Source organism: Chiloscyllium plagiosum, unplaced genomic scaffold (genome assembly GCF_037043375.1).
Source record: "Chiloscyllium plagiosum isolate Xiang-an unplaced genomic scaffold, Cpla_swu_hap1 HiC_scaffold_5, whole genome shotgun sequence".
Taxonomy (NCBI): Eukaryota; Metazoa; Chordata; class Chondrichthyes; order Orectolobiformes; family Hemiscylliidae; genus Chiloscyllium; species Chiloscyllium plagiosum.
The window spans coordinates 70,394,546-70,418,660 of NW_028270143.1; the positions used below are offsets into that span (position 1 = coordinate 70,394,546).

Here is a 24,115-nt window from a genome sequence, read left to right on the forward strand (position 1 = left end):
GCCTTTTAAAACTTGTTGAACAAAATATCTTACTTCACACTGACTTGGGATTATTATCACTCATTCCTTCTTCACTGTTGAGTCAAAATACTAGAATTCCCCATTTAATAGTGAGTGTACCTTCTTCACCCTAACTGCCAATGTTCTTCTCATGGGCAGTTAGAGATGTGCAAGAAATACTGTCCTTGCCAGTGACATACACATTCCATAGATGTATAATTTGAAAGAAAAAAAAGTAGAATCTGGTACAAGTAATAAAGAAACCTTTGTGAAAATTCTGCACTCTTCAAATGTCATCATCGATTCATAGTACTTCTGTTTTATGCAATCACATTAATTTTAATAAATGAGACTGAGAGGAATTTCAGTTATGAGACATCATATGATTAACAGTGAATGGGTTACAACTATTATTTCTTTTTTAAGCAGTTTAAAGATTCTACAGCCAGACATCTCTGCACTGCAAGCAAGATTACACCGTGGGTCAGGTATTGGTATCTAAGTCAATGGTACACAAATTGTAAAACATCTGCTAAATCTTTTTCAAAGATTAAATCATAGCTCACATGTCTACGTCTATTCAATTATTAAATTAAAAATATGGTAATCTTTATTGAACTTTGTCTTCATGCAAAGTTGAGTCAAAACTTTAGTGAACATTATTGCCCAAGTTTGTATGTTTTGTTCTGTACTGCAATAACATTGACTTGGCATGTTCTGTCCTAGGATTCCTCTAGACTAAACAATATTATGGGCCAAATTTGTTGAAACCCATGGCAACAACAAAAAGAGACCAATGTATTAATAACAGTGTGTTGATCCAGAAAAAGATTATTACAGCAATTTATAAAGTTTACTAATTGATTATTAGTAAATTGGATTTTCACATATCTTTTCACTTAATCATTACGGAGAAAACAGAATGGACATTTAAGTTCTTTGGATTCAAATTTCTGTATGAAAAGTTAATTATTGATGTATAGTAATTGAGTGACTCGTGATATTTTTTAATGAACTACTCTGATATTCTGATACTATCGACCTTCTAAAATGGCAGATATTAAAATATAGATAGTGATGTTCTAATGAACGTGAAATATTCATGACAAACAGTGAGTTAGTTTCTTGTATATTTTTTTCAACAGCACCTGAATAGCTCCTAATCCTTTTCTTTGCACTTTAAAGTCACTAAAAATCTTAATAATTCAGAAGTCTTTTGCCAAAGCTAACTGTGGTGTATTAATGGGACGGTTTTGCATCAAGCTCTGTAGTATTGCTCAGGAAGTAGAGATTTGCTATTTACATTTTTGGAGGAAGATAAGAGTAACAATGAATGATCAGTTGACAGGTTTAAATATTCACACGTACCTTGAAACAATAAAACCATGCAGAGGTTAAACAACAAAAAAAATGTACTGGTACTCACATGAGATGGTGAAGTAAATGAAGAATTATTAATGCTATTAGTTGCTAGGAATGTTATTTTCAACAAAGATTTGGGATATCATTAAAAGTTGGCAACACACTTGGTGAATGCAATAGAATTCATGAGTTTCATTTTATTTATCCTACTGTCACTGTATTTAAATATATTCAGGTTAGTAGATAATTTTTAATAAACATGTTCAGACATGTTATGACACACCTCGGAAACAGCTAAGACTTGAATCTGGGCCTTCTGGCACAAACACTACCATTGTGCCCCAAGAGCCTTAATATTAAGTTTAGCATCTGAAATAAATAGGAAGAGATGCTCACGTATGAAGGAAATTATTGCTGCATTTTTATACTATTATCAAATGGATGTTCCCTATCCATGAAGTAAAAAGAGATTGCTGAGGAAAACAGTCAAATTTAATTGACCAGTTTAAATTTAGCCAAAATATTATTTAATTTCTTAGTAGCGTAAGTTTTTCAAATGTAAGCACATTTTTGTTTTATTGCTGGGTTCCAACATATATGATTAGGGAACTATGAAGAAATGACAATCAAAGGTTTGATGGTCTTCTAATTAATAGCTTATGATTTGTTTATTTGGGTGCAAAGTTATCCTTCAGGTAAGGACATGCTTAAAAGCAATATTACACTACAGGTACAACAGACCTTTAACAAGAATTTACTCTCCAGTTACCAGTCTCAGACCAGGTTCCAGCTAGGCAGAACCATGTTTACGTTGCTTGGCTCCTGACTGGCTGGAACTTTAACCATCCTGTTCAGGACAGAACTCTGCACATACCTGTATACATGCATAGGCATGGCTGTTTACACAAAAGTCAGAAATTTAAATTGTCTGAGAACAGGAAGGGGAAATTTCTGCTATCTAAAGATTTAAACTAAGTTCAGTTAAATTTATAAAATTGTCCAACTCATTCCCTGGAATGCTTTGCAAAGCTGGTTGATCACACTGCCTTGGACTTTTAGTGGTGTGAGATTACTTCCTCACGGGAATTGCACATTTCCTTGCTGCGATTAGATTGGATCTTGACTTCGAACTAACGCTGCCAGTTTAACAATACAATGACAAAACATAAAGGACTGGGGATCTGCCACTGAAAACAAATGACAAGGACAACTGTAGGTCCTGGGGGATTACACCTGATGCGCATCCAGATATTTTCTAATCAACCTGTTCAGAGAGGTTATTACACACCTCTGGAGTAGGTGGTTCTTGAAACAGACCTCCTGTCTCAGAGGCAGGGACTTGACACTAGCTACAAGCATCACCTCTGACCCTCATTTACAAGGAATCTTTTAACTTTTTCTACCTGCAACTGCAAATGATCAGATCAGCAAACATGAGTATTTCTGGGTCTTAGTTGCCTGGGTTCAAGTCCCATGAGAGCTCATAGAGATGCTTAATAACATCTCTGAGCAGGTTGATTAGAAAATATAATATATAATAGATGGATAATAAAAAAAAGCTTGTATGCCAAACATTGTTCTATGAATAGGAAGTGTTAGTAACAGAAGGGCATCCAGCTGTAAAACCACCCAACGATTCTGAAAAGGAAGATCTTCAGCATTGTGGCAGTCCCATGTAATATGGGAAAAGCTGAAAAGGTAAGCAAGCAAGCCGAACTTTAACTTATTAAATCTATTTGTATACTGCTTGGACAAGTTATATTGCTGAAGCTTTTCATCTTGCATTCATCAAAATAAATGCAAGAATGCCAAATTTTGTCCAATTACAATTTGTACCATATCAAAGAAAGGATGCTGATTTGTAAACAAGTCGGCGCCGATTGGCAGAGGCACTGCAATGTTAAAAGCAATGGGAGACTGTATATGTCAGAAACTCCCAGGTAATTTTAAAAAGGCACAATGCTTGAACATACTCATTGTTTATAGAGAATGGTTCCCTGTGCATGTTGCTTCTAGTCATCTTGTTTAGAAATACAATTAAACAAACAAATTTAAAAACTTACCTGGTTGGTCACGCTCATAAATATCTAAGAGGTTGGAAAAAGGGAATGGAAAACACAAAAGGGAAAATAGAATACTGGCTTATGAGGTGAAACAGTTTTAGAGGATAGTGGTGAGAAGACAAGTTCACTAAATAAACATGTGGAGTTTCATTACATTAAAACAACTCAAATGCTTCATTTGGTGAACTGACTTTTATTTTTCTGGAGTGCAATGACAGTCGTCATGCAAATAATGCAACACCAATTCTGCAACAGTAACAAGGAAGTCAAAGGTTATGCAGGGCAGACAGGAAAGTGACATTAAAGATACGGTCAAATTAGCCATGATCATATTGAACGACAGAGAGACTGATAGGCTGAATGGCCTACTCATACTCCTATTTTTTTACGTTGTTAACATCTTCCAAATGGCAATGAGATAAATCACTTGTTTCACTGATACTGACTGCTGAACAATGTTAGCCAGGGTTTGGAGCAAACTCATTGCTGAATAAATTGCTGTTCTTTGAACAATGCAACGGGATCTATAACAGCCTCCTGAAGAGATGGGTGGGGCCCTGGTTTGAATTCTGATAAGAGGACTGCAGCATTCAATAGGTCTGAATTCCTTCACTCCGAGACTGCCACATCAGCCTAAATTATACTTTCAAGTCTTGCTGCAGGGCTCAAATCCAGAATATTCTGATCCAGAAGTAAACAATTTAAACTGACACCGATATTATATTGGTATTAGTGTAGTGTCTGGGTCAGCACCTCCTGATGATCTAGTCCAAAGTAATTAGTTGCAAATCCAACTTACACTTGCTGATGCTTTGGGATTTTTGTTGCTGCATTTTAGTGACCTGCATGTTGAGAACAGGTCATTCAAAAACTCCTTCCAACTCAATATAAAAGTTGCTTAATCATAATTGATACTTTAATATAATTAAAACATTTTTTTAAAAGTCTGCTAATATTTAGTGTTCCTGACTACAGCTACTAAATTTCACCAATATACCAATTGAAACTTTACAGAACACCATATAGAAAATGTTCTATCATTTCAATACTCACATAACTTCTGTTCCTTGTAAAATATTTTCAGAACTTACATTTCTATTTAAATTGTGGAACATTATTGAGTTGTTTTGATCTGTCGTTATTTTCATGGTTATATACATTACTGAAACATAAAAAAGCCTGAGGATTAAGGGAAATGAATCCTCATGGCTCAACAAAAAAACTAGGATTGTATTCTGGTGATGGTCACACTTTCACAGGTTCCATGAATTTTTCAGTGGGACCAACGCATGAACAGATTGGGCAATGCCTTCCTCACTACTAAATGGATAGATTTTGCACCTCTTTTACACCCTAAACATGTGTGCTGGGAATATTAATCCTTACCCCTATATGTTACTCACTGAGTACATTCTAAATAGGACATGTTCTTAATGTTTTCACTTCATTTACATATTAGAATATTTTTTCTTTAGCTTTAAAATTTGATAGGCAGATTTTGTGAACTTTTCCAACAATGTTTGTTGTTGTTTCTGAATCACAGCATCCACAGTGCTTTTGGTTTTTATTTAGCATTAATAAATTAATGTATTAACACTTTCTTTCAGAGGTAGATGTTTTACTAGCACAATTACTAGGCTGGTAAGGATTCTAAGCTTTATAGAATGAATATGGGTGTGGATCCAAAACAATTCAACTGTTTTGAATCATTTAATTTGTATGAAAACCTTGACCATATCTATTTCTGCTTGGAATCAGAAACACATCACTGTCAAATTTTTGCTACTGTAACATCAAATGACATCTTTTAGCAGAACATATCATTCCATTGTAATGAAAAACATTGTATCTAATATTAACACTTCCAGCAGCGAAAGGCTTTTACAACTACCAGTTAGTTTGGAACACATTTAAGTTAATAAATAACTAAGAATGAGTTACACACAGTTAAGTGTTCAGCAGACATCAAGTTAAAATTCTAGGCTTTTAAATGCTACTTGAAACCCAAAGGTTACTTCAATATGTTTAGCTCACTTCCTGGGTATCCAATCTTTGAAAATGTACATTATAAGGAATTTTCAAAACAGTCACAACATTTCCAGGTTTCCAGTTTCTTTCTAGAGTACCAAACAATTAAAATGGATGTAATTTTAATTTGGGACATAATTAATACTGGTTTATCCTGAATGAGCCTGTAGTTGATTGGAGGGAAATTTCTTACAATATGCAATAGGAAGAATTCAACTTTCAAACTATGAATATTACAGATGATCTACAAATCTACAATGGTGACTGTTACAATTGAGAATTAGATACATACAAAACCTCAAAACCACTTGTAAGATTTGTGTTTGAAAAAAAGTGTAATCAATTTTTTTTTTTGATACAAAAAATGCTGTTGCAGTACTCAAAATATTTAATAAGTATTCTCCTGTTCAGGTTTTATTAATTATTATTATTGCTAAACTACTGTAGTAAATCCCTATAAATACCTGGGAGAGGGGGCATTCTTTTGCAAGTGTGCTCTGGTTCATTTCCTTCAGTAGTTCCTTTAGAGCATTTCTGACAGTTGTATGAGTCCATTGTTCAGGTGGCAAGTCTTCCAATTTTGGGCAACTGCATTATAAAATATATCATATAAAGGGAAGAAAAATTAGGACATTTCAGGACTGGTTCCTGATGCGACATTCCTTCAAGATAGACAGATTTCATTTGGCACATCAAGCAGATGCATCTAGAGATTGCTCTCAGTCTCCTGATTGTTCTGATTAGTTAATTACTTTATACAACACATCTGCTGTATTGATGCATGAATTATACATCAGCTGCATGTGGCGACTATTATTTCTTGTTACTTCTACCTTCTTGCTCCAATGCGTTTGGTAAAATAATTCAGGCATTTAGAGATGTGAAAGTTAAAGACAGAGATGAAATAGTAATGATGCCATGCAATTGTTGAGGCCCAGGGACTTGCATGTTGTGACTAACCTGTGTAACTGAATTTTCAGTGTGACCACATGATACACATCCTGCAGCATGTCTGCTACTGTGGCATCCGGTGCATCTGTCACATATGAGAGAGGGACTGGATTCCACTTCCCAACCTGGATCAGACCTGTGACAGTCAGCATTAAGTAAAGTAAGAAACATCAGCTGATAATTCACCTACAAGATGCTAATGCTTTTAAACAGGTAATAATGTACATTTCTTAAATTATTTTGCTCGATCAAAATATTAAATCACAATTCCTTCATTCTTATGAGTGGAAACATGTGACAAATATGAAGTTTGCAATAATCAATTAACAAAAAAGAGCTAATACTCTTCCCTATGCTCCAGCATTAACTGGGTCAAACATACTAAACAAATGTCATTACCAGAAGTGTAACCTCTTTTGATGTATTAGAATTAAATAGCTACAAAATTCAAAGGAAAATACATTTTAAAAAGAAGAACTCATGCAAAATTATTTCACATGTTTGTGGTTTTTTTGCTTCAATATTCTTCTGATAGAGCCACAAATTGCTAATCATAAGCACTGTGATTGAAAAAATATTTCAGCTCATTGTCTATTTTGCCAGTTTAGATACTAAGGGTAATCTAAATTTCAAATCCTTCCCCTCTCATTAGAAAACAATTTTTGAATACATTATGCTAAAAATTAATACCCATTTTATATATATAGATTTATAAGTTTATGTAATTTTCGATATAGATACAGTGTATTTAGTGTCAACTTTATTATTGCATACTACAGACCTTATGCAAATATAATAAACACTCTTGTTATACTAAAACTTATTATCAAAATCAAAAAGTAGTTATTGCCACATAAAATGAATCATTGAAATTTTAGAATTCTGTACAATAAATTCCACTAACAATGTGAAACTGCAGTGAAAAACAAACAGATGATGCTTTCTCAATAAATTGTATATCAATATGACATGTATTGTGCATATAAAATGTAATAATTTTCAACATTGCTAAATTTTTTTATTATCCTAAGAAGCCTCACTGCAGTCACAGGTAGCGACAGGACTTCCCTGAGGTTTTTTCTTTGGTATAAACTGCTACATGTTTCTATTTTTCTCCTTTGAGTTGGGAATGTAAACAGATTTTTTTCATTTCTGCACATGTTAATAACATGACCTGAAAAAACATTTAACATAACTTTTGAAAACAGTGTATTAAACACAATCTTTATAATACAATGAAATGAAATGTAGCTTTAATTCTTGATATAAATATGAAGTGGTATACCTTTAGCCTGAGCAGCAGAACTGTGGGAATATCCAAGAGAAAGCAGTGCCATCTCCACTAGTTGGTTAAATAACATGTCTTTCCGTACCAGAACAAACTCTGCATGTTCTTCCTTACTTTCATACTCAATAGGGCTTTCAAAGTGTTCCACCACACAGAAAACAGGGAGCATATTTCCTACAAGAATAAGAAATGACTTTTACATAATTTGATACTCCACATGCTATAAAAGGGTTTTTACATTATTCTAACAAGAATTATTAATATCTACTATAAAATATAAATCACTACATGTTTTTAAAAATAAATCCAATAAACTGTATATCATATCAAACATATATATGGATCACTTATAAGATAATCTGAGGAGTCTAGGTTTCTGGAGCTCCCATCAAGTTCAATTTTATAAAGTAAAGGTCAATGTTCCTTTAACTCACTAATGGGTTTGATCCACCTGTTTAACTTTACAGAATGATTAGGCGCTACAGTTTTAATGGATAAGTAATCCATAACTGTTCAAAATCATGCACTGCACAAGATTATGCTCTGTCTTTACAGTGCTATATCATTCATCATTGAAAGCTTTATAAAGATAGTCCTGCTTTTACATCCCAAGTTATATATTTGGCAGATCTAAAAACTGTTTATACAGCTCTTAGGATACTGACTAAATACGACATCATTAATTTATTACCATGTTTTTTCCAAACTGTCATCATCTTCCTTCTTTTAAAGTGGATAATCTTTCCTGATCTTTTATTTCACTAGCTGCTTCCTACTACTAATACTTGACTAAATTTCCAGGGCCAGCAACTTTATAACCTCCTAGCATTAAAGTAGTAAGTTATGGTCACCAATCAGTTCTAAAAATACTCAATGATGTATATATGAAAGGCCGCATGAAGCTTTCACATTAGGTTTAAGAGTCTATGTAAACAACACATCTGCTGTAAGAAGTAATCAAGTATATAGAATCCTTGTCTAAAACTGTACTGGTATCACAGTCTGCAAATATCACATAATGCCAGAGACAGCTGAAATCTTCTATTCAGGAATTTATGGCACTTATAACTTTGCAGGAATCATAAGACTGTTTGATTCTGCTCCAGTTCTTGATGGCAAATGTTAATATACTCTGTTTGAAAACTGTAATAAATTATATTTTTTGTGCTTTTAACCTGGCTTCCTTTATACATACATGCACTTGGCTAACAATCAATAAATAGGGTAATCAAAAGCAGAGGCCAAGGAATTTGCTGAAGTGCCTTTTTCCAGTTCTAATAGATAAAGATCTAACAATACAGACTGCTGTGTCCATTCATTTCATAAATAATACATTCCTTGTTGTCTGTAAATAGAGGAAAAATAAATGATTGTATGATAAATGTTATGGCAGCTTGAACAATAAATTCTGCTGCCTTCAAACTACGTTATTTTCATAAATATACTGCCTTGTGCAAGGACTGCATACATTTAAACTGCACTCTGAAGGAAATTTGCTTTGCAGTCAAGTTTGCATCATTGCGGGAATGTTAAAGCACCTAGATTTCTATTTGTATGTCTATATTTCTACATTAGTGAAAGCAGGTTGCACACACTGGTACCTTTTTTATTACCGATTTTCACCAGCTGGCCCGTGTGTTTGAGTGAGCCTCCAGTCACTTTGGCACCCATGCTACCCAGTCTGCTGCGGGTGGAGAGACTCCCATTCTGGTCCAGGCGGGGTATCTTAGCCGGGGGACCTTTAGGATCAATGAGATTGTTGTTTTTTTCTGAATTCTCCTTCACTTGCACTGTTTCACTGGGCTTTTCCATGCTCACCAACTCTCAGAGATCACCTACCAAGTTTAAAGAAAACCACTTCAAGATATTACTGAGGTCAGACTCAACAACAAATATAGAGGATTAATGTGGAATGTCCAGATTTTCTGCCACCAGCCTTCCCTTATTTAAAAATTGAGGTCTTGAAACCTTTATAGAACAACGTGTAGCTTTTCAGAAAGATACCAGATGCAGATCCTTCAGAACAGGCTTCAAGGATGTCAAAATGCAAGGACTGCTTCATTATCTGGAATTAAGACTACTATAGCGAAAATGTTGTCATTTTGGGTGCATACATTCTCAAATGACAGAATACTCCCAAATTTGAGGTCCAGAATTCAGACGGCAGGCCAGTGTACATCACAAAATGAATGGTCACATCTCAAAGTATTCCAATTTTGACTAGGTACAAGGTTATTATGATTACGATCAAATGATAAGACACTGGTTGTAGCATATAGATCGGATTTTTTTCATGAACTACAGCAAATTCCACTTTTCATTGACTACAGTGACATAAGATCAGTGCTAAAGGCAGCATTCTCATCCCCGCATCGCGATGGTCACCTGTGACCTAGCATTTTTTAAACAAATAATGTACAGTTTCAGCCCCTGCCTACTTTACAACTTTTTTTCTCCGTGATACCAGTTCCATGCATTTTAGAAATTCCACTCCAGGATTTCACGTTTACATGTATTTAGAAAAAAAAGACAAAGAAACAAACTAACCAAAGCGGTATGGGTATACACACACACACACACAACGCTATCGTTATCTTGTGGCATCTTTTTTCCGAAAAAAAACTACAAGAAATATAATTCCGATCGCAACCAACTCACCCACTTCTCTGCGCGGAGCTAAAAGGCAAACTTCCAAGCCATAAGAAAAATAGCAACTCTCCAGATCGGACTCTTCGCGAAAACTAACAGCCGGACCGGTTGGTTTCTGGACAGTATATAGCTCCGAAATAGTATTTGTTTTTTTTTCTTTTGAAATTGTTTTTTTTTTAAATGATCTTCGTGTTTAGTGGTGGAGAGAAGGGAAAGTGACTAGTTGGAAAAGACAGTTAATATTAAGATTAAAAAGGAGGAACTTGGGACACAAAACGTGACATATATTGTATTCAAACCCAAAAAGTCGTGGACTTTTTGCTGTTGTTTAAAAGTCCAGTGCAAGCTCTGGTGTGGTGACGGCTGCCCCTGAATCTCTCTCTCTCTCTCTCTTCCTCAGTCAGGACGGAGCCGAGCGGCTTCACATTAAATTATTAGTTGCTTTGAGACTCATCACTCCTCTTCTCTTCCCTTTCTCCTCTCAGTGCTGAGAAAATAACCCTTCCAAAACATCACGGTCTTTTTCAGGCAGCGACAGTGCACCCGGGCTCTGCCTGGCTTGGGCTGCCTTTCGATTGCATCACTCCTTGTAACTGTCAGAGCAATTTGTTCAAGAAAATAACAAAAAAAAGGGGGAGAGAGAGAGAGTGAGAGAGAGGAGGGAGGACAATTTCCGGCTGGCGCGCAAGAATTTTTAATCAGCTTGATTACTGTAAGACGGCTCTGCATTTATTACAGATAATAATACCACATGATCAAATAATTATAGCACTGGCTCAGCCTCAGGGCTGGAGAGAGGGAGAGGGTGGCTGGAGCCAGTCAACAACAAACAGGAGGAGCTTTTTTAACTCGTCACTGCTGCATGCCATCGGCAGGCACTGTCAGTGTGTGAGAGAGTGTGTTGTAAGTGAAAAACAGTGATGATGGGGCGGGGGACATGAGGAGACAGTGTTGACCGAACCGCAAACAACATACAGCAGATAGTGCAAAGCTCCTGGAAAGGATTTCATGCATAAGAACATGATAGCGTTTGTGCTGCGGGAGACGGCCAGATGGATGGTTTACACACACACACACACACACTCGCAGTCGCACCTGCACACGGACATAGACCTAAACATACGCATTATGAGCGCTAATATGCATGAAGGAAGATGCAAGATACGCATGCATAAAAAGGTATACACGTGTTTATATTTCCGTGCCTCTCCGAGTGTGTGTGTGTGTGTGCAGGTGCGGCAGTTGAAATGTAGATTTCAAAAAGTCACATTCGCAATATTTTTTCGGGCTTTTAAAAAAAACTGTTCACCTGTACTCTACCACTTAGGCTTTTGTAAGTAGACAAGAAATTGTGGCTTGGACTGTGTGTGTTAGCAAGAATCTGTATTTAGCTGACAAATATTGACTTTATTTTCGAGTCAATCCTGGCCACTTCCCACCTCCCATCCTAATATGGGACATTGTTAATTCGTTTAGTTAAAACTGGCAACATTTACAGAGCGAGCAGACATATTTAAGTTATTCAAAGTAACAACAATTTAAGTTGAAACCTGTAATTAAATGTTAAGCTCCTTTCGTTTCATATTTATTTACCCATGCAACATTTATAAACACAACTTGTATTTCAGAAGATCCATGGGAAAAGCTTAGCAAAAATTCACTCTGGTTAAGGTTAATGCAAATATAAATTAACACAATACCTCGAAAGGAAACAGGTAAGAAATCAAGGTGTTAATGCTACGAATTGGGTTATAGGGAATAATTTTTCCAAGTTCTTTTGACCATCATAACATATATGCAGCAAGTCTGCAGTTCCTTGGACTCACACTGGTAGACAAACGAAGCAGAGACAGACCATATGGTACAAAGCGATTCTGAATTCGTCTTTTATGTTTATGTATGATATATGATGTTCTGTAATGCTGGAGGAGACAAAATATTGTGAAACAAGAATCCTTTCTGATGTGTTGTAATATTTTGTGAGTTTCTGAAACATTACATACAAACATATATAATTATAGTATAAAATTAGTAGTGTTCCTAAAATAGAAAATACCAGAAATACTCAGCAGGTCAGTCAGTCGGCTGAAAACTGATGAGTTAACAGGTGTAGACTCTTCATCTTACTCATCTGTTCTCTTCACAGATGCTAACTGGCTTGCTGAGCAATTTCTGTATTTGTATTGTGTTTCCAGTATCTACAAGTTTTACAGTTATCTTACTTTAAAAGTATACTTTTGTTCTGCTATTTTAAATAAATGACAATGAACTTTAGTGCTTTGGATTCATTCATAAGACTGACCCTGTGGAAATAAATTTATGAGAAACTTTTTCTGTGTTCCTTAACTCAGCTCAAACTGTAGCAAGTAGGATCACTGCTAAGAACTCTTCCTTTAGCAAATCCCAAAGAGTGCTGTAACCCGATTTATTACTCTATATATTAAAAAAAAGTGATATGTGGACTGTTCTCTGTTCCTTAAGCAGTTGGGTAGTAAAATTCATTAAGTATAACTTTCTCTCTTTACTTTCACTCGTCAAAAAGAAAATATCTTAGAAATTGTTTGTTTTTTAATGCCCATCTATAAATTTGGATAACTATCACCATAGAAATTGTACTTGAAACCAGAATCACACATGTAGAATAAATGAATGCACTGGCAATGCATTAAAATATTCCAAAAGTTATAATATTCTAGATCTTATGAACAATTAAGTCATGATTGAGTTATGTAGGTGATCTTTTTTATTAGAGAAGTGTGGACATATGTTCTATTTGTTGCTAATTAGCAACAATATTCAACACTATTCACTTAAGTTTTTGAATATCTTAACAAAGATATTTCTCTGCTTTAAAATGCGATCTTTGAACAACCATTTATTTCAATGGGTATAGAATAAAATATTGTTAAGGAGTATATTCGGTGGGATTGTATACAATGTAAGTAACTGTTGTGTTAAGGCAATTGATCTTCAATTCCTTAGGGGACTACATTTGGAACATAAATTAGGATATGCTTCATCACAAACAAAATATAAAACATGGAAAATTGGCACTCTTTGACCACCTTAACCTATGTAGGCAAGAGAAAAAGGAGTCATTACACCTGAGAGACAGAAAACTAGGTATTTACAAAGAGACAAAACACCATTTAGTGGAGACAGGAAATAATTACACCTAAACAAGACATGCCTCAGGCCCGATCTAACAGAGCATCCAGCCTGCACTATGGGCATCAGCCAATTGCAAGCCTTAACCCCTAACATTCTGAAAAGTGTCATTATATTTGGAGTGGAACTATTTCACTCTTTATAAGCACTAAACTCACTGTGCACTTACATTTACGTTGTATTTAATTCCAAAGGTTACATATAAGGCACATATATTTACAGATGTGGATTCAAACTAAATTTAAATTAACTTAAAAACTAACCATTTAAAGCTTAAAAAGCCAAGAACAATGGCTGAGCAGCTTCCATTCCTGTTGCCTTAATCAAATATTGCATACCTCCTTGTGAGACAGAATGCTGAATACGGAAGTAATTCAGCATGCAAGTATCCCAAGATGTTCACCCTACTTGAGTCAGTGATGACTTTATTAGCTGGGTCATGTGAACTAAATGTATGATAGCCATATCCTTAAAGACATGCCCTATGGTCAACTTACAACCAGCATGAAACCAACACTACTCATGTCTGTACAAAGATTCAAAGATGTCTGTAAGTGAGAAATCAAGTTGAATGGGATTGAAATTGATACAAGATAAGTCCACATTGGTGACCACAGTGCCTGGTGACAAGCAGTCAGCAAGGACATGGATAAAGCAAAGGACAAAGGAAGAAGGAAAGCTGGTAACAGAAAAGAGAGCACACCACAAAGAAAACAAACATCAGTCAATCTTAGGCCAATGCTCTTTATCTGTGGCACTTTTGGTAGAGATTGCCACCCATGAATTAGCTCCTCTAGCTACAACAGATAATGTTCAAACCAAAAATGGCAAACCCCCTGGTGCAGGCCATCCTCTCAAGATGGATGGATGCTTTCACCCCTCACTGCTTCCTTGAAAAAGGGAATAATTTTGCAACATTAATGCACAACTCAATATAATCTAATTTGAGGAATTCTTTTGTGCACAATAAAAATTAAGAGTGTCACAAAGAGATAGAATTATATCTGACTTTTTTAAACAAGTATTTCAAAACATAAATCAATAACAATTTTGAGACATGTATTAACTTGATTTACAGGCAATATTCAGTAGAATGACTGCCTAATATTTACTATTAAGGTTTTTAAAGGAATATAAGAAATTAGTTGTATGTACTCCAATCTCTTAGCTGTATTAGTTAATCTCACAATATGGTGGCAGAAAATTCCAGGAGATAGGACCTTAGAGATTGAGTTAATCATAGCCAGTGATAGTGTGTGGGGATAAGGAGCAATCTGGTGGTAGAGGAATAGAAGGTGCAAAGGAGGAGACAGTCAATAAGGCAAGATATGGTGATGCCATAGTGAGATCTGAAACCAAGGCCAAGAATTTTGGAACTGACAAATTGAGGTATGGTAATTATAATGGAGAGGACAGGGCAGTGAGAATGTGTAAGTTAATAGAGGGTGGGTTTTATCATTTTGTATAAGTTGAAACTTCAAAAAAATTGAAGCCATCAAATGCATCTTGGAGAAGCTGAATCTGGAGATGATGAAAATATGGGCTTGGTTTTCAGCAGTGGAAGACGTGAGGTGGAGACAACAATTCTGTTGCGGTACAATTAAGTGGCTTTAGCTGTAAAGCCAGTAGGTGAACTTGGCATCACAAGGATGCTGAATTATATCACCTAATACATCTAATAAGGTCCGTGAGAGATAGCCTTCAACTGGCACCTGTTGTGCTGAAGCAAAAAGGGAAAACATTCAGTTCAGGCCTACAAAGTACCCAAGTGTGAAAACTGACCATCATACTTGTACGCAAATACGCTGAACAATTGCTAACAATAGTTTTTAAAGAAGCGACCCACTCCACCACTTGTATTTTAGTGAAATTAAAATATGCTGTGGATATAAATATGAATACAATGACATTTTCCGAAAAAGGACCCCAGGATGTTCAAAGATCTCACTCAGATTGCACTGATGAATAAATTCCAAAATGGGTGGCAGGAATTTACACAGATAAATAATTTCAGGGCATCTCTCTTGAGAAATTCAAATAGAATACTTAAATGATTTTGCTGTCATTCCTGATTTTGCTTTGCCTCTTCCTAAGTGCATGCACGTTTTGCAAGGATAGCTTTTTTTTGTGAGTTTCACCTGTCAAGAATTTGGGAAGCTTATGTGTCAGTAGGCTATTCAACAGTAGGGTCATCACGGTCAACTTCATTCCATGAACACAGGGAAGTACTTCTCACAGAACTCAACAAGGAGTGTTCTGCTTTGAGTGTGCTAACTGATTTTCACCTTCATATGCTGACATGTTAAAGTAGTCAGTTGTAGCAGCATCGCTATCATTCCTACTAAAATGAGCTAATTCAGCAGAGAGCTGGATTAATTCTCCGATATTCTTGGCTTCTATTGCTCAGCCATTTACTGGGAATCAGAACAACCAAACTACAAAAATCATAATAGGAACACAACCTATACTTGAAGACATATTCAATTCATTTATTTGACAAAAGTTCCTGTTGAATAAAAATCCTGAGATTTTAACAGTGCTGACATTAATAGTACTTCTTCCTGAGACATGCTTCATTTTTCAGTCAGGATACAGTGAGTAACATATATATATCCTTTTTCAATATTAAGTTGCTCAAGCCAAGGATATTTAACAAGCCAAATATTGCAAATACGATATATCATATTGTCCACCATTTCAGTAGAGTTAATATTAGAGTGAAGAAGCTGTGCAGATGACGGTATGACAATCCCTTTGTCTGATTAGTAATAAGTAGAGCATCAGTAAGTATATAGTCAATCGTCTTGTGGTTAAAGTGCTGTACAAAGAAAAAAATGCTCTTAAAAAGAAAAGTGTTTCAGGAAAATAATTAGTCCTACTTTGCCACCCAAAATCAGGTAAAAATCCCATCTTTCAATCTAGATTTTTGTTAATTATATATAATTATGGATGAGGAAGACCATTCTGCCCATTCTATCAATCTCTCTCCCCACCCTCCAAAAAAAAATTCAGAACCCATTTATTTCTTTAAGAATTTCACAGCTTCACTTGCACATCTCTATTCAGGGACCATTAAACTAAATAAAAGTTGAATTCCATTACCTCTTTCCACTTAATCCTGCCATCCCACCTAAACATTTTCACTGGATTGCAGGAGACTAAATCAGAGAATCATAGAATTCCTAAAGTGTGGAAGCAGGCCATTCAGCCCATCAAGTCTACACTGACCCTCTGGAGAGCATCCCACCCAGATGCGTCTCCTACTCTATCACTGTAACCCTGCATTTCCCCATGGTTAATACTCCTAATTTACATAAATAAATGGACTATATTAATCTGCACTTGTTCAGATTAACAGTCAGTACACAATTCTTTTTAATTGAACTAATTTTGACTTAAACTAAAAACAGAATTTAGAAGAATTAATTTGTCAAACTTGGACCACTGCAAACTTAAACACAACACTCATGGCCTCTGCTAAAAATGAATACACTTTCTGTCACACTTACATTTGCACATTCAACCAGAATGAAAAATGAATGTATTTTGTGTTTCTTCTCATGGGCAAGTGGGGGTGGGGGGTTATGCTAATTTACGCAAGGAATATCAGTATTAGAGAATATTAAGCCTGGTGTCAACATCAAACACTCCAAGGTCAGTTGTACACAAGAAGCAAAACTAAAGTTTCCTCTACACTTATCCTGATTATCACTCCTTCCAGCCAGAGAATCCGCTTTCTACTGATTTACCATTTTGCAATAGCTTCATTTTCCACATTTGTCCTCTGATGGTCTTACCAAGTGACCCTGCTCGCACATTATCAAATTATGATCCCATATCCATCAGTTACTGCATTTGCCAGTTTGAGACTGTTCAAGCTCATTTACATATGGCTTTTGCAATTCAGTGGAAGGAGGAAATCTTAATATCATCATTCTGGCCAAATTTTGAACATAAACCTCAAAGACTGAACAGGTGGCATGCCAAATAGCTGCACCACTCAGTCCACCTTCATCTTAATTATTAATTTTCTGATATATTTATTGGTTTGTTTCAGTTTTGGGAGATATAGAAAAGCATCATGTGTTGGCACGATCTTTGGTTGGCTGAATTGCTTGTTCCTATGCTGTACTGTTCTTTGTTCTTTGTATCCACTTTGTTAACAAAGTTCATATCCTTGCATATAGGAGTAAAGAAGACAACCTTTAAAAGTTCAATCCTGGTTGGGGAAATGTATATTGAAATTCTAAACCTTTTATGCATCTAAATCCCCAATTGCCCAGTCAAGAATCTTTCCCAATAAACAACCAGTTTATAACATCTGGAATAGATATCCAAAGGATCTGAATAGAAGCTGTTCCAGATCCAAGGTTTTAATTTACTTTAATGCTTACCCACAGTTAGTGTGCATATGGTTGTTTTAGATCAGAAGCTACATTCACAAAATAGATCATTGATTTTAACGATTGCAACTTGTACATTGACAATGGTTTGCAATAATATAACATCAAAAAAATTGGAAATATTTTTAATCAGATTTAAAAATTAATTATGATCCTTGTCATGGATGCTAAATCATCAAGATAATAAGAAATTAATTTGACTTCAACAGTTATCTATCATCCCTTTATTGATACAATATAGAAATTATGCCAAAAATCTGCACAACACGATAAGGAGTGAAACAATTGGAACTCCGGTATGGTATTTGTGTGTTGCTATGTATATTCTCTGTAGAAAATTGTAATTAGAAAACCTGATACTGGCATAATATCTCCCGAACTCAATGTTCCAGGTTTAACAACAGCATGTTATTGATCAATATCCAAAGAAATGTCAATTTATCTGCATAAGCAGTTCATTCTACTGTGTAAGTTCTACTAATAAACAAATGTATTTCAAGTTCTGAGGCGCAGTTGAATTCCTGCGTGCAATTAAAGGGCTCTTTTCATTAATTGAATTCAAACAGTGAATATATTCTGAAATATAGCAACTAGTCTAATATTATACTGCATGAATTAAATTTGATTTAGCAATCCAAGTACTAATTTTGAAAAATTGTGGATTTGAATGTTCATAATGCTCAAATTTGGACATATGACTATGGTTTTTCACAAACCTTTTCTGAAAATCCTCACTGACTTCCCTCACTTACTGTTGTGTATATCCTGATAACTTGCTTTATGCAGCAGATACTCTGAATTGCTTTTCTTTTGCTTCAGCCAAGAGTTTAACCTATTTGTAATAAACAGGCTCTTTGACCACATTTCCAGATTGTGGGATTTAAACAGCTCCTAGATCATCTTTCATTATTTTTCACAGCTACAAGATACGATCAGCAAACATGTTTCCCTCCCTTCTCTGCTTCCCAGAGGAACTGTTTGCTCCCTGATATTCTTGTCTGTTTTTCTGTCATCTCAATTTATGGCTGTCCTCCTTTCCAGTTTCCCATGGAACCAAAGCAGATGGATTCACCATTTTATACCCCAATCACTCTTCACTCTGAATTGATAATTTAAATTGTCTTTGCCCAATTTAGCACACTGCATGTGTTGCTCATAGTGCAATCTCTTCTCCAGAAGAGTCCAAATGGAGATCAGTTGCTTCTTTTGCTGAAAATTTCCATTCTATCTGTAGTGTGATCATATGGATTATCACACAAACTCTTAATGCCAAACTGACATTGATCTCTTTATTTTTGACTTATGTTTCCCTATCTGTTTCTCACATCTAAACTTTACAATTTTGAAGATTATCCTTAAGTACCCCTTTTTTAAATAATTTCACTTCCTCAGGCATTCTTTGCTGATTATCCATCACTTTTAAAAATCCTTTCCCACCTACCTATATACTGCTACAGAAACCATGAAACCTGTAAACTGTGTTTTTGTAATTATTATGAGCGCAGTGACACTTGATTTTATTCTGCCTCTCTCTCTTTGTTTTGTTCAATCATTTTATAGCTTACACTTACCTTTCAGTTTCTAGTTCAGACAAAGAGTCAATACCTGAAATGCTAACCTGCCATTACTGGTTTGCAGATGCTGACAGACCTGTTCTGCATTTCATCCTTTTCTATTTGTTGCAGTAGGGCAAATGTTGAGCAGTCATACCAAACTCCATCCTATCTAAATGGGTTTCTTTGTTACATCGACTGTAAAGACATAATGTAAATACTCAAGTCCTTTTTTGTGATCTTTGGAATGCTCATCAAGTCAAGCTTGGTTAACAGCAACCTATTGTATGCTGTGGCTGTCTCTATTTAGCCCACTCACTGATTCAGTTGTAAGAAAGGTTTGTCTTTATTATCACTTTTTATTTTCCTTATTTCAATTATTTTTCATTTCTACCATTGCTGTTTCTCTCTCTCTGAACTCTGCCATCTCTCTTCAGCTTCTAACTTTATTATTGAGTCTCTAAAATATCTAGGCCCTGGGTTGATTCACTAACACTGCCAGTACTGCATGCGAAATGAGTGTTCGCCAATAATATGCTATCATAGATTAATATCATATGAAGAACTTATTCTGTATATTAAATTGAAAGTAAGAAGATACCCCAAATTACCAAGTTGTTTTGAGGTAAACCTTCATGTTGATATGTGTGATCCTGTAGCAGATACAGGAACTGTATGGGCTTGAAATATCTCTAAGGCCATCTTCAAAGTTGACCATGTTTGCATACAGGCTTCCAAACTGTACTCTCCAAAATACCAATGTATCAAACCTCTTCTGAATGTCATGTTTACCACTTTGATGGAATTCCTCTTATTATAATTTCACTAGAAAAAAAATGTGCATAACCTGGAAGTACATTCTTGCACTCAGGTCAATTTTTTCCAGTACAATTAGTTATTGGAATGATATTCTTGCCAAGCAATTACATAAAAATATTTGTTAAACTTGATGTACTTATTTTGAGGAAATATACTTGAAAAGTGGTCTAACATATTATGTTTACTTATTTAAGTAAATTGGGTCAGTCCTACCAACAGAATGACCTCTACATGCATATATAGATATTTCATATTGAAACTGGTGTAGCATTAATGTCTGAGTTAGGTTAGGTACAAAAGAACTAAGAGAATACAGGAGTCTTGCCTGTAAGGAGTGGAAGCATTAGCTGAGACATCTGCTTATGCTCTGCAACACAGTAGGATTAACTTTAATCCAACTGGCCAGGTGGGAAACAAAATCAGAAATTGCAGGAAAAACTCATCAGGTTTGGCAGCATCAGTGGAGAAAAAACAGTTAATGTTTTGGGCTCAGTGACTTCAGACCAAAAATGTTCTTCCAGCAATTTGTTGTTTCTGATTTCCAGTATTTGCATTTCTTGTTTTCTTTTAAATCAGGTGGCAACTTCTGGGATACTGTTTTTAACACCTTGCATAATGTTGTCCTTCACTGACTTCAATGAAATTAAAATTCATGCAGAATAGAAAATTAAGCCTACTGTCTCACTGTGGGGCCATCCTTAGCAATGTCTTCTTCTGGACAGTCTCATGATAGGCAACATCTCACCTTGGACAGTGCCTTGCAGTGGACAATGTCTCACTGTGGGCAGTGAATTACTAAGGACAATACCTTACTATCAAAAATGTCTCAATATGGGCAATGGTTCATGTGGACTATGGCTCCTCATAGGGAAAGTCTCATCATGGGCAATGTCTTATGGGGAAAGACTTACAATGGGGAAAGCCTCAATGTGTGGTTGCTGTGTGTAATGTCTGACCATCATGAGTAATGTCTAGTTCTGAACAATGTCTTGTCATGGGCATTTGGAAATGCCTTCTCGTGGTAATGTCACTCGTGGATAATATCTTACGGCAGTCTCTCATTGTGAAAAATCTCTCCCCACTGATACCCTTATGCCAGGATGGAAAATGTAAGTTAATTGTCTTACAGAGCATCAAGGTGTGATCTTTCTGCTGCATCTCTCAGTGTTCAGAGAAAATGAGATTAGGACTTCCAGTCTAAGAAGTATAGTTTTGCTAAAAAGAATGTAAAAAGCCAGCTGTAGTATCTGCGTAAGAGTGTGGCTCGCGTCAAGTAAGCGGCTGGAGCAGGACGTGAACTGGTAGGGGCCAGGTCGAGCTGAGGGAGAGCCTGTCTCGGGCTATCTGGCTGCAGAACTGTCCCCTTCTGGAAAGGAACTAAGAGTGGAGTTCCTACAACCGTAATGATAATCGTTGATGAGAAGAACGTGTTAGATGTACCATTGTGTACGTTAGCGAGGCCTGTTTTTGTTTGGGCAAATCTCCTGTCAGAGATTCATTTTATTACACTCAATCGCCAGTGTGGCCGTTTTTACACTTAGCGTATAGTACTATATATGATGGGTCAGCTGAGGTAAAATGCTGGGGTCAATATTTCCATAGTTAGTGGAGACAGTATCTAATTTTAAAACAGTCAGTAATAATTCATGAACGAGGTGCGAATACGCCACACAACTCATGAAGGCTCAAGCACTAAATATTTACAGGTACCGTCCACTTGCCCGTAACTTCACACAAAGTCCATCAGGTCATAAGAAATACTCAATATACACAAGGCGGGTTTTGATTTGAGGCACGATCCCCAGTAAAGGTTACAAATTCATCCTCCTCTGGTGCACATCCTGACACACCACTCAGTCTTGCAGCTTTTCTATCTACAGTGATGACAGATACTCCCCGAGAAACGAGCGTGTTGTTTCAGACAGACTGATTAATGTTATAAACCCGAACATGACAGGGGCAACACAAATAAAGAGGATCCAGCGGAGATGTCCAAAAACGGGCATTTAAGTATGTAATTACGTCCACAAAGACCTTACTCACGTCAAGTGTTTCCTTCAGGTTAGAGTATTACAAAGTTAAAGCGGCTCCAGGACACGACAACTGGTAGTGACACCCCACACTACAGTCCCCGAACCGCTACAGTCACTCGAAGCGCGCACACACCACTCTCAATCTCTCCCTGCAATCTGACATGTTGAAAACAATTTCTCAGAACAAGGTGGCAAATTGTTGCCACAAAATCGCCCTCACCACAAACTGCACACACAGAGGCAGCCACAAAATCACCGGGGAATATCGAACAAAGGCATGAAACACGCTTACCCGGGTAAACAGTACCTTAGAATTGTCGCCACATTTAAAGTTGCAGTTCTCTCCCCCCCTTTTAACAATGTGCAGAGACATACACCGGAGCGAACACTCTGCAGCCGCCTCGATCACCAATAATCTTCCAAGTCCTGAGACTTATTGATTTGGCAAACAAAAACTTCTCCCGGATCAGCGTCTTGTGTGGTACAGTTCACAGTAGATTTTGTTTTTTTTTTAAGTAAAAGGAACGATCTTATCAGTGCGGTGCTAAAGTATTGGACGTGTCTGGTGCAGTTTATTCACAGGAAATCAGCCCAGTCAAATATGCAAACACTTCCAGTTGTCGTTATTTGTTGAATGGAGGTGAACCGCAACAGGAAAGGGGGTGGCGATGCGGAGCTTTCAGACCAGCCATCCCGGAGGCAGGGCGCACCTTCAGCGGGGAAGGCAGGTTGAGAGACACTGAGACAGAGCAGCTAGCTGTCTTCGGGACAGTCACTGGCAGAGCCGGCACTGTCACATCCCACAAGCCGCCCGCCCTAGTGATCCAAGCTCTCTGAGCACACCGCACCCCGCTTGAAACTGAAAGTGGCGGAGAAGAGCAAGCTGACTATATTAGGTGCGGCAGGAGAGGACCGCATGCTTTACATCTTCCTCTCAGCTGCAAATTAACAGCACTGACTGGGAATATCTGAAAGCAAGTGATAAAGTCAGGAATGATTTAGCACAGCGTAGTTTAGTTTGGGAGTGAACGATTGCAAAGCGAGTGAATTTCAGACCGAGATGCACCCTCGGCTGCCCTCGCCTCCCAGGCAGAAGGTTTAGTCCCAGACCCCGGTAACTTGGTAGTTCAGGAATACTCAACCTCAACACACAACCTGGGCTGCGATGCAGCAAACTCCTACACACACACTAGCTCACTATTCGGATGTGTGACGATGTATTCATTTCTGTTCTTTTTGGCTATTTGTATTGAATGCTTGAACGATCCGCTGAAGTTTTTATTACGGGGGAGAGGCAGGAAGGAATAAACGGCGTGCTCTATATGTCCGTTGGAAATAGCTGGGCATTTATTTTCTTTGCATTACAGTTTTGAAGTTCTTAAAACCCTCGATGTCATTGAACCCAAACACTGGCTTCTCGACTGGTTTCGCAAGCTCCAGTTGCCCTTTCCAGGATGTGAAAGTATTTTCCCCATCCATTTCCAGGGTGCTGAATCCCTTTTCACTGTCAGCTTGGAAAGGAGTTATTTTTCTCTCTTTCGACCCCCAGTATTTCACAATGACTTCAAGGGACCCTGTCCCACAGTCTGGTCCAGTAATGACTCAAAACCCTTAACAATGGTGATATTATTTTAAGTAGTTGGTCCAGGAAGTACATTTGATAATGTGTGATTTACAGATCGAACCCAGTGATTGATGTAAGTTTTTGCTACACTTAGGATGTCCAGGTCAGTTAGCGATAACTGGATCTTGAGCTCTCGGTTAAAATAAACATTTTATCACCAGAAGTACGTGCATT

At 36.7% G+C, this 24,115-nt stretch overlaps 1 protein-coding gene across 6 annotated transcripts in view; it reads right to left on the reverse strand.

Moving 5' to 3' along the window:
• satb1b (SATB homeobox 1b) overlaps positions 1-23,436 on the reverse strand; it is a 132,452-nt gene extending 109,016 nt beyond the window's left edge. Inside the window, exons 1-6 of one of the 6 annotated variants that reach the window (XM_087987291.1) lie at positions 22,625-23,436; positions 9,294-9,527; positions 7,690-7,866; positions 6,414-6,540; positions 5,918-6,041; positions 3,426-3,449 (exon numbers count right to left, since the gene is read on the reverse strand). In XM_087987291.1, the coding sequence (XP_087843417.1) occupies positions 3,426-3,449; positions 5,918-6,041; positions 6,414-6,540; positions 7,690-7,866; positions 9,294-9,504 (663 nt within the window). In that variant the 5' untranslated portion in view covers positions 9,505-9,527; positions 22,625-23,436. Of the gene's footprint in view, positions 1-3,425; positions 3,450-5,917; positions 6,042-6,413; positions 6,541-7,689; positions 7,867-9,293; positions 9,528-10,350; positions 11,100-22,624 lie in introns of those variants that run through there. The other 5 variants (XM_087987290.1, XM_087987293.1, XM_087987295.1 and 2 more) reach the window with 5 other exon arrangements.
• Positions 23,437-24,115: the final 679 nt, after the last annotated feature.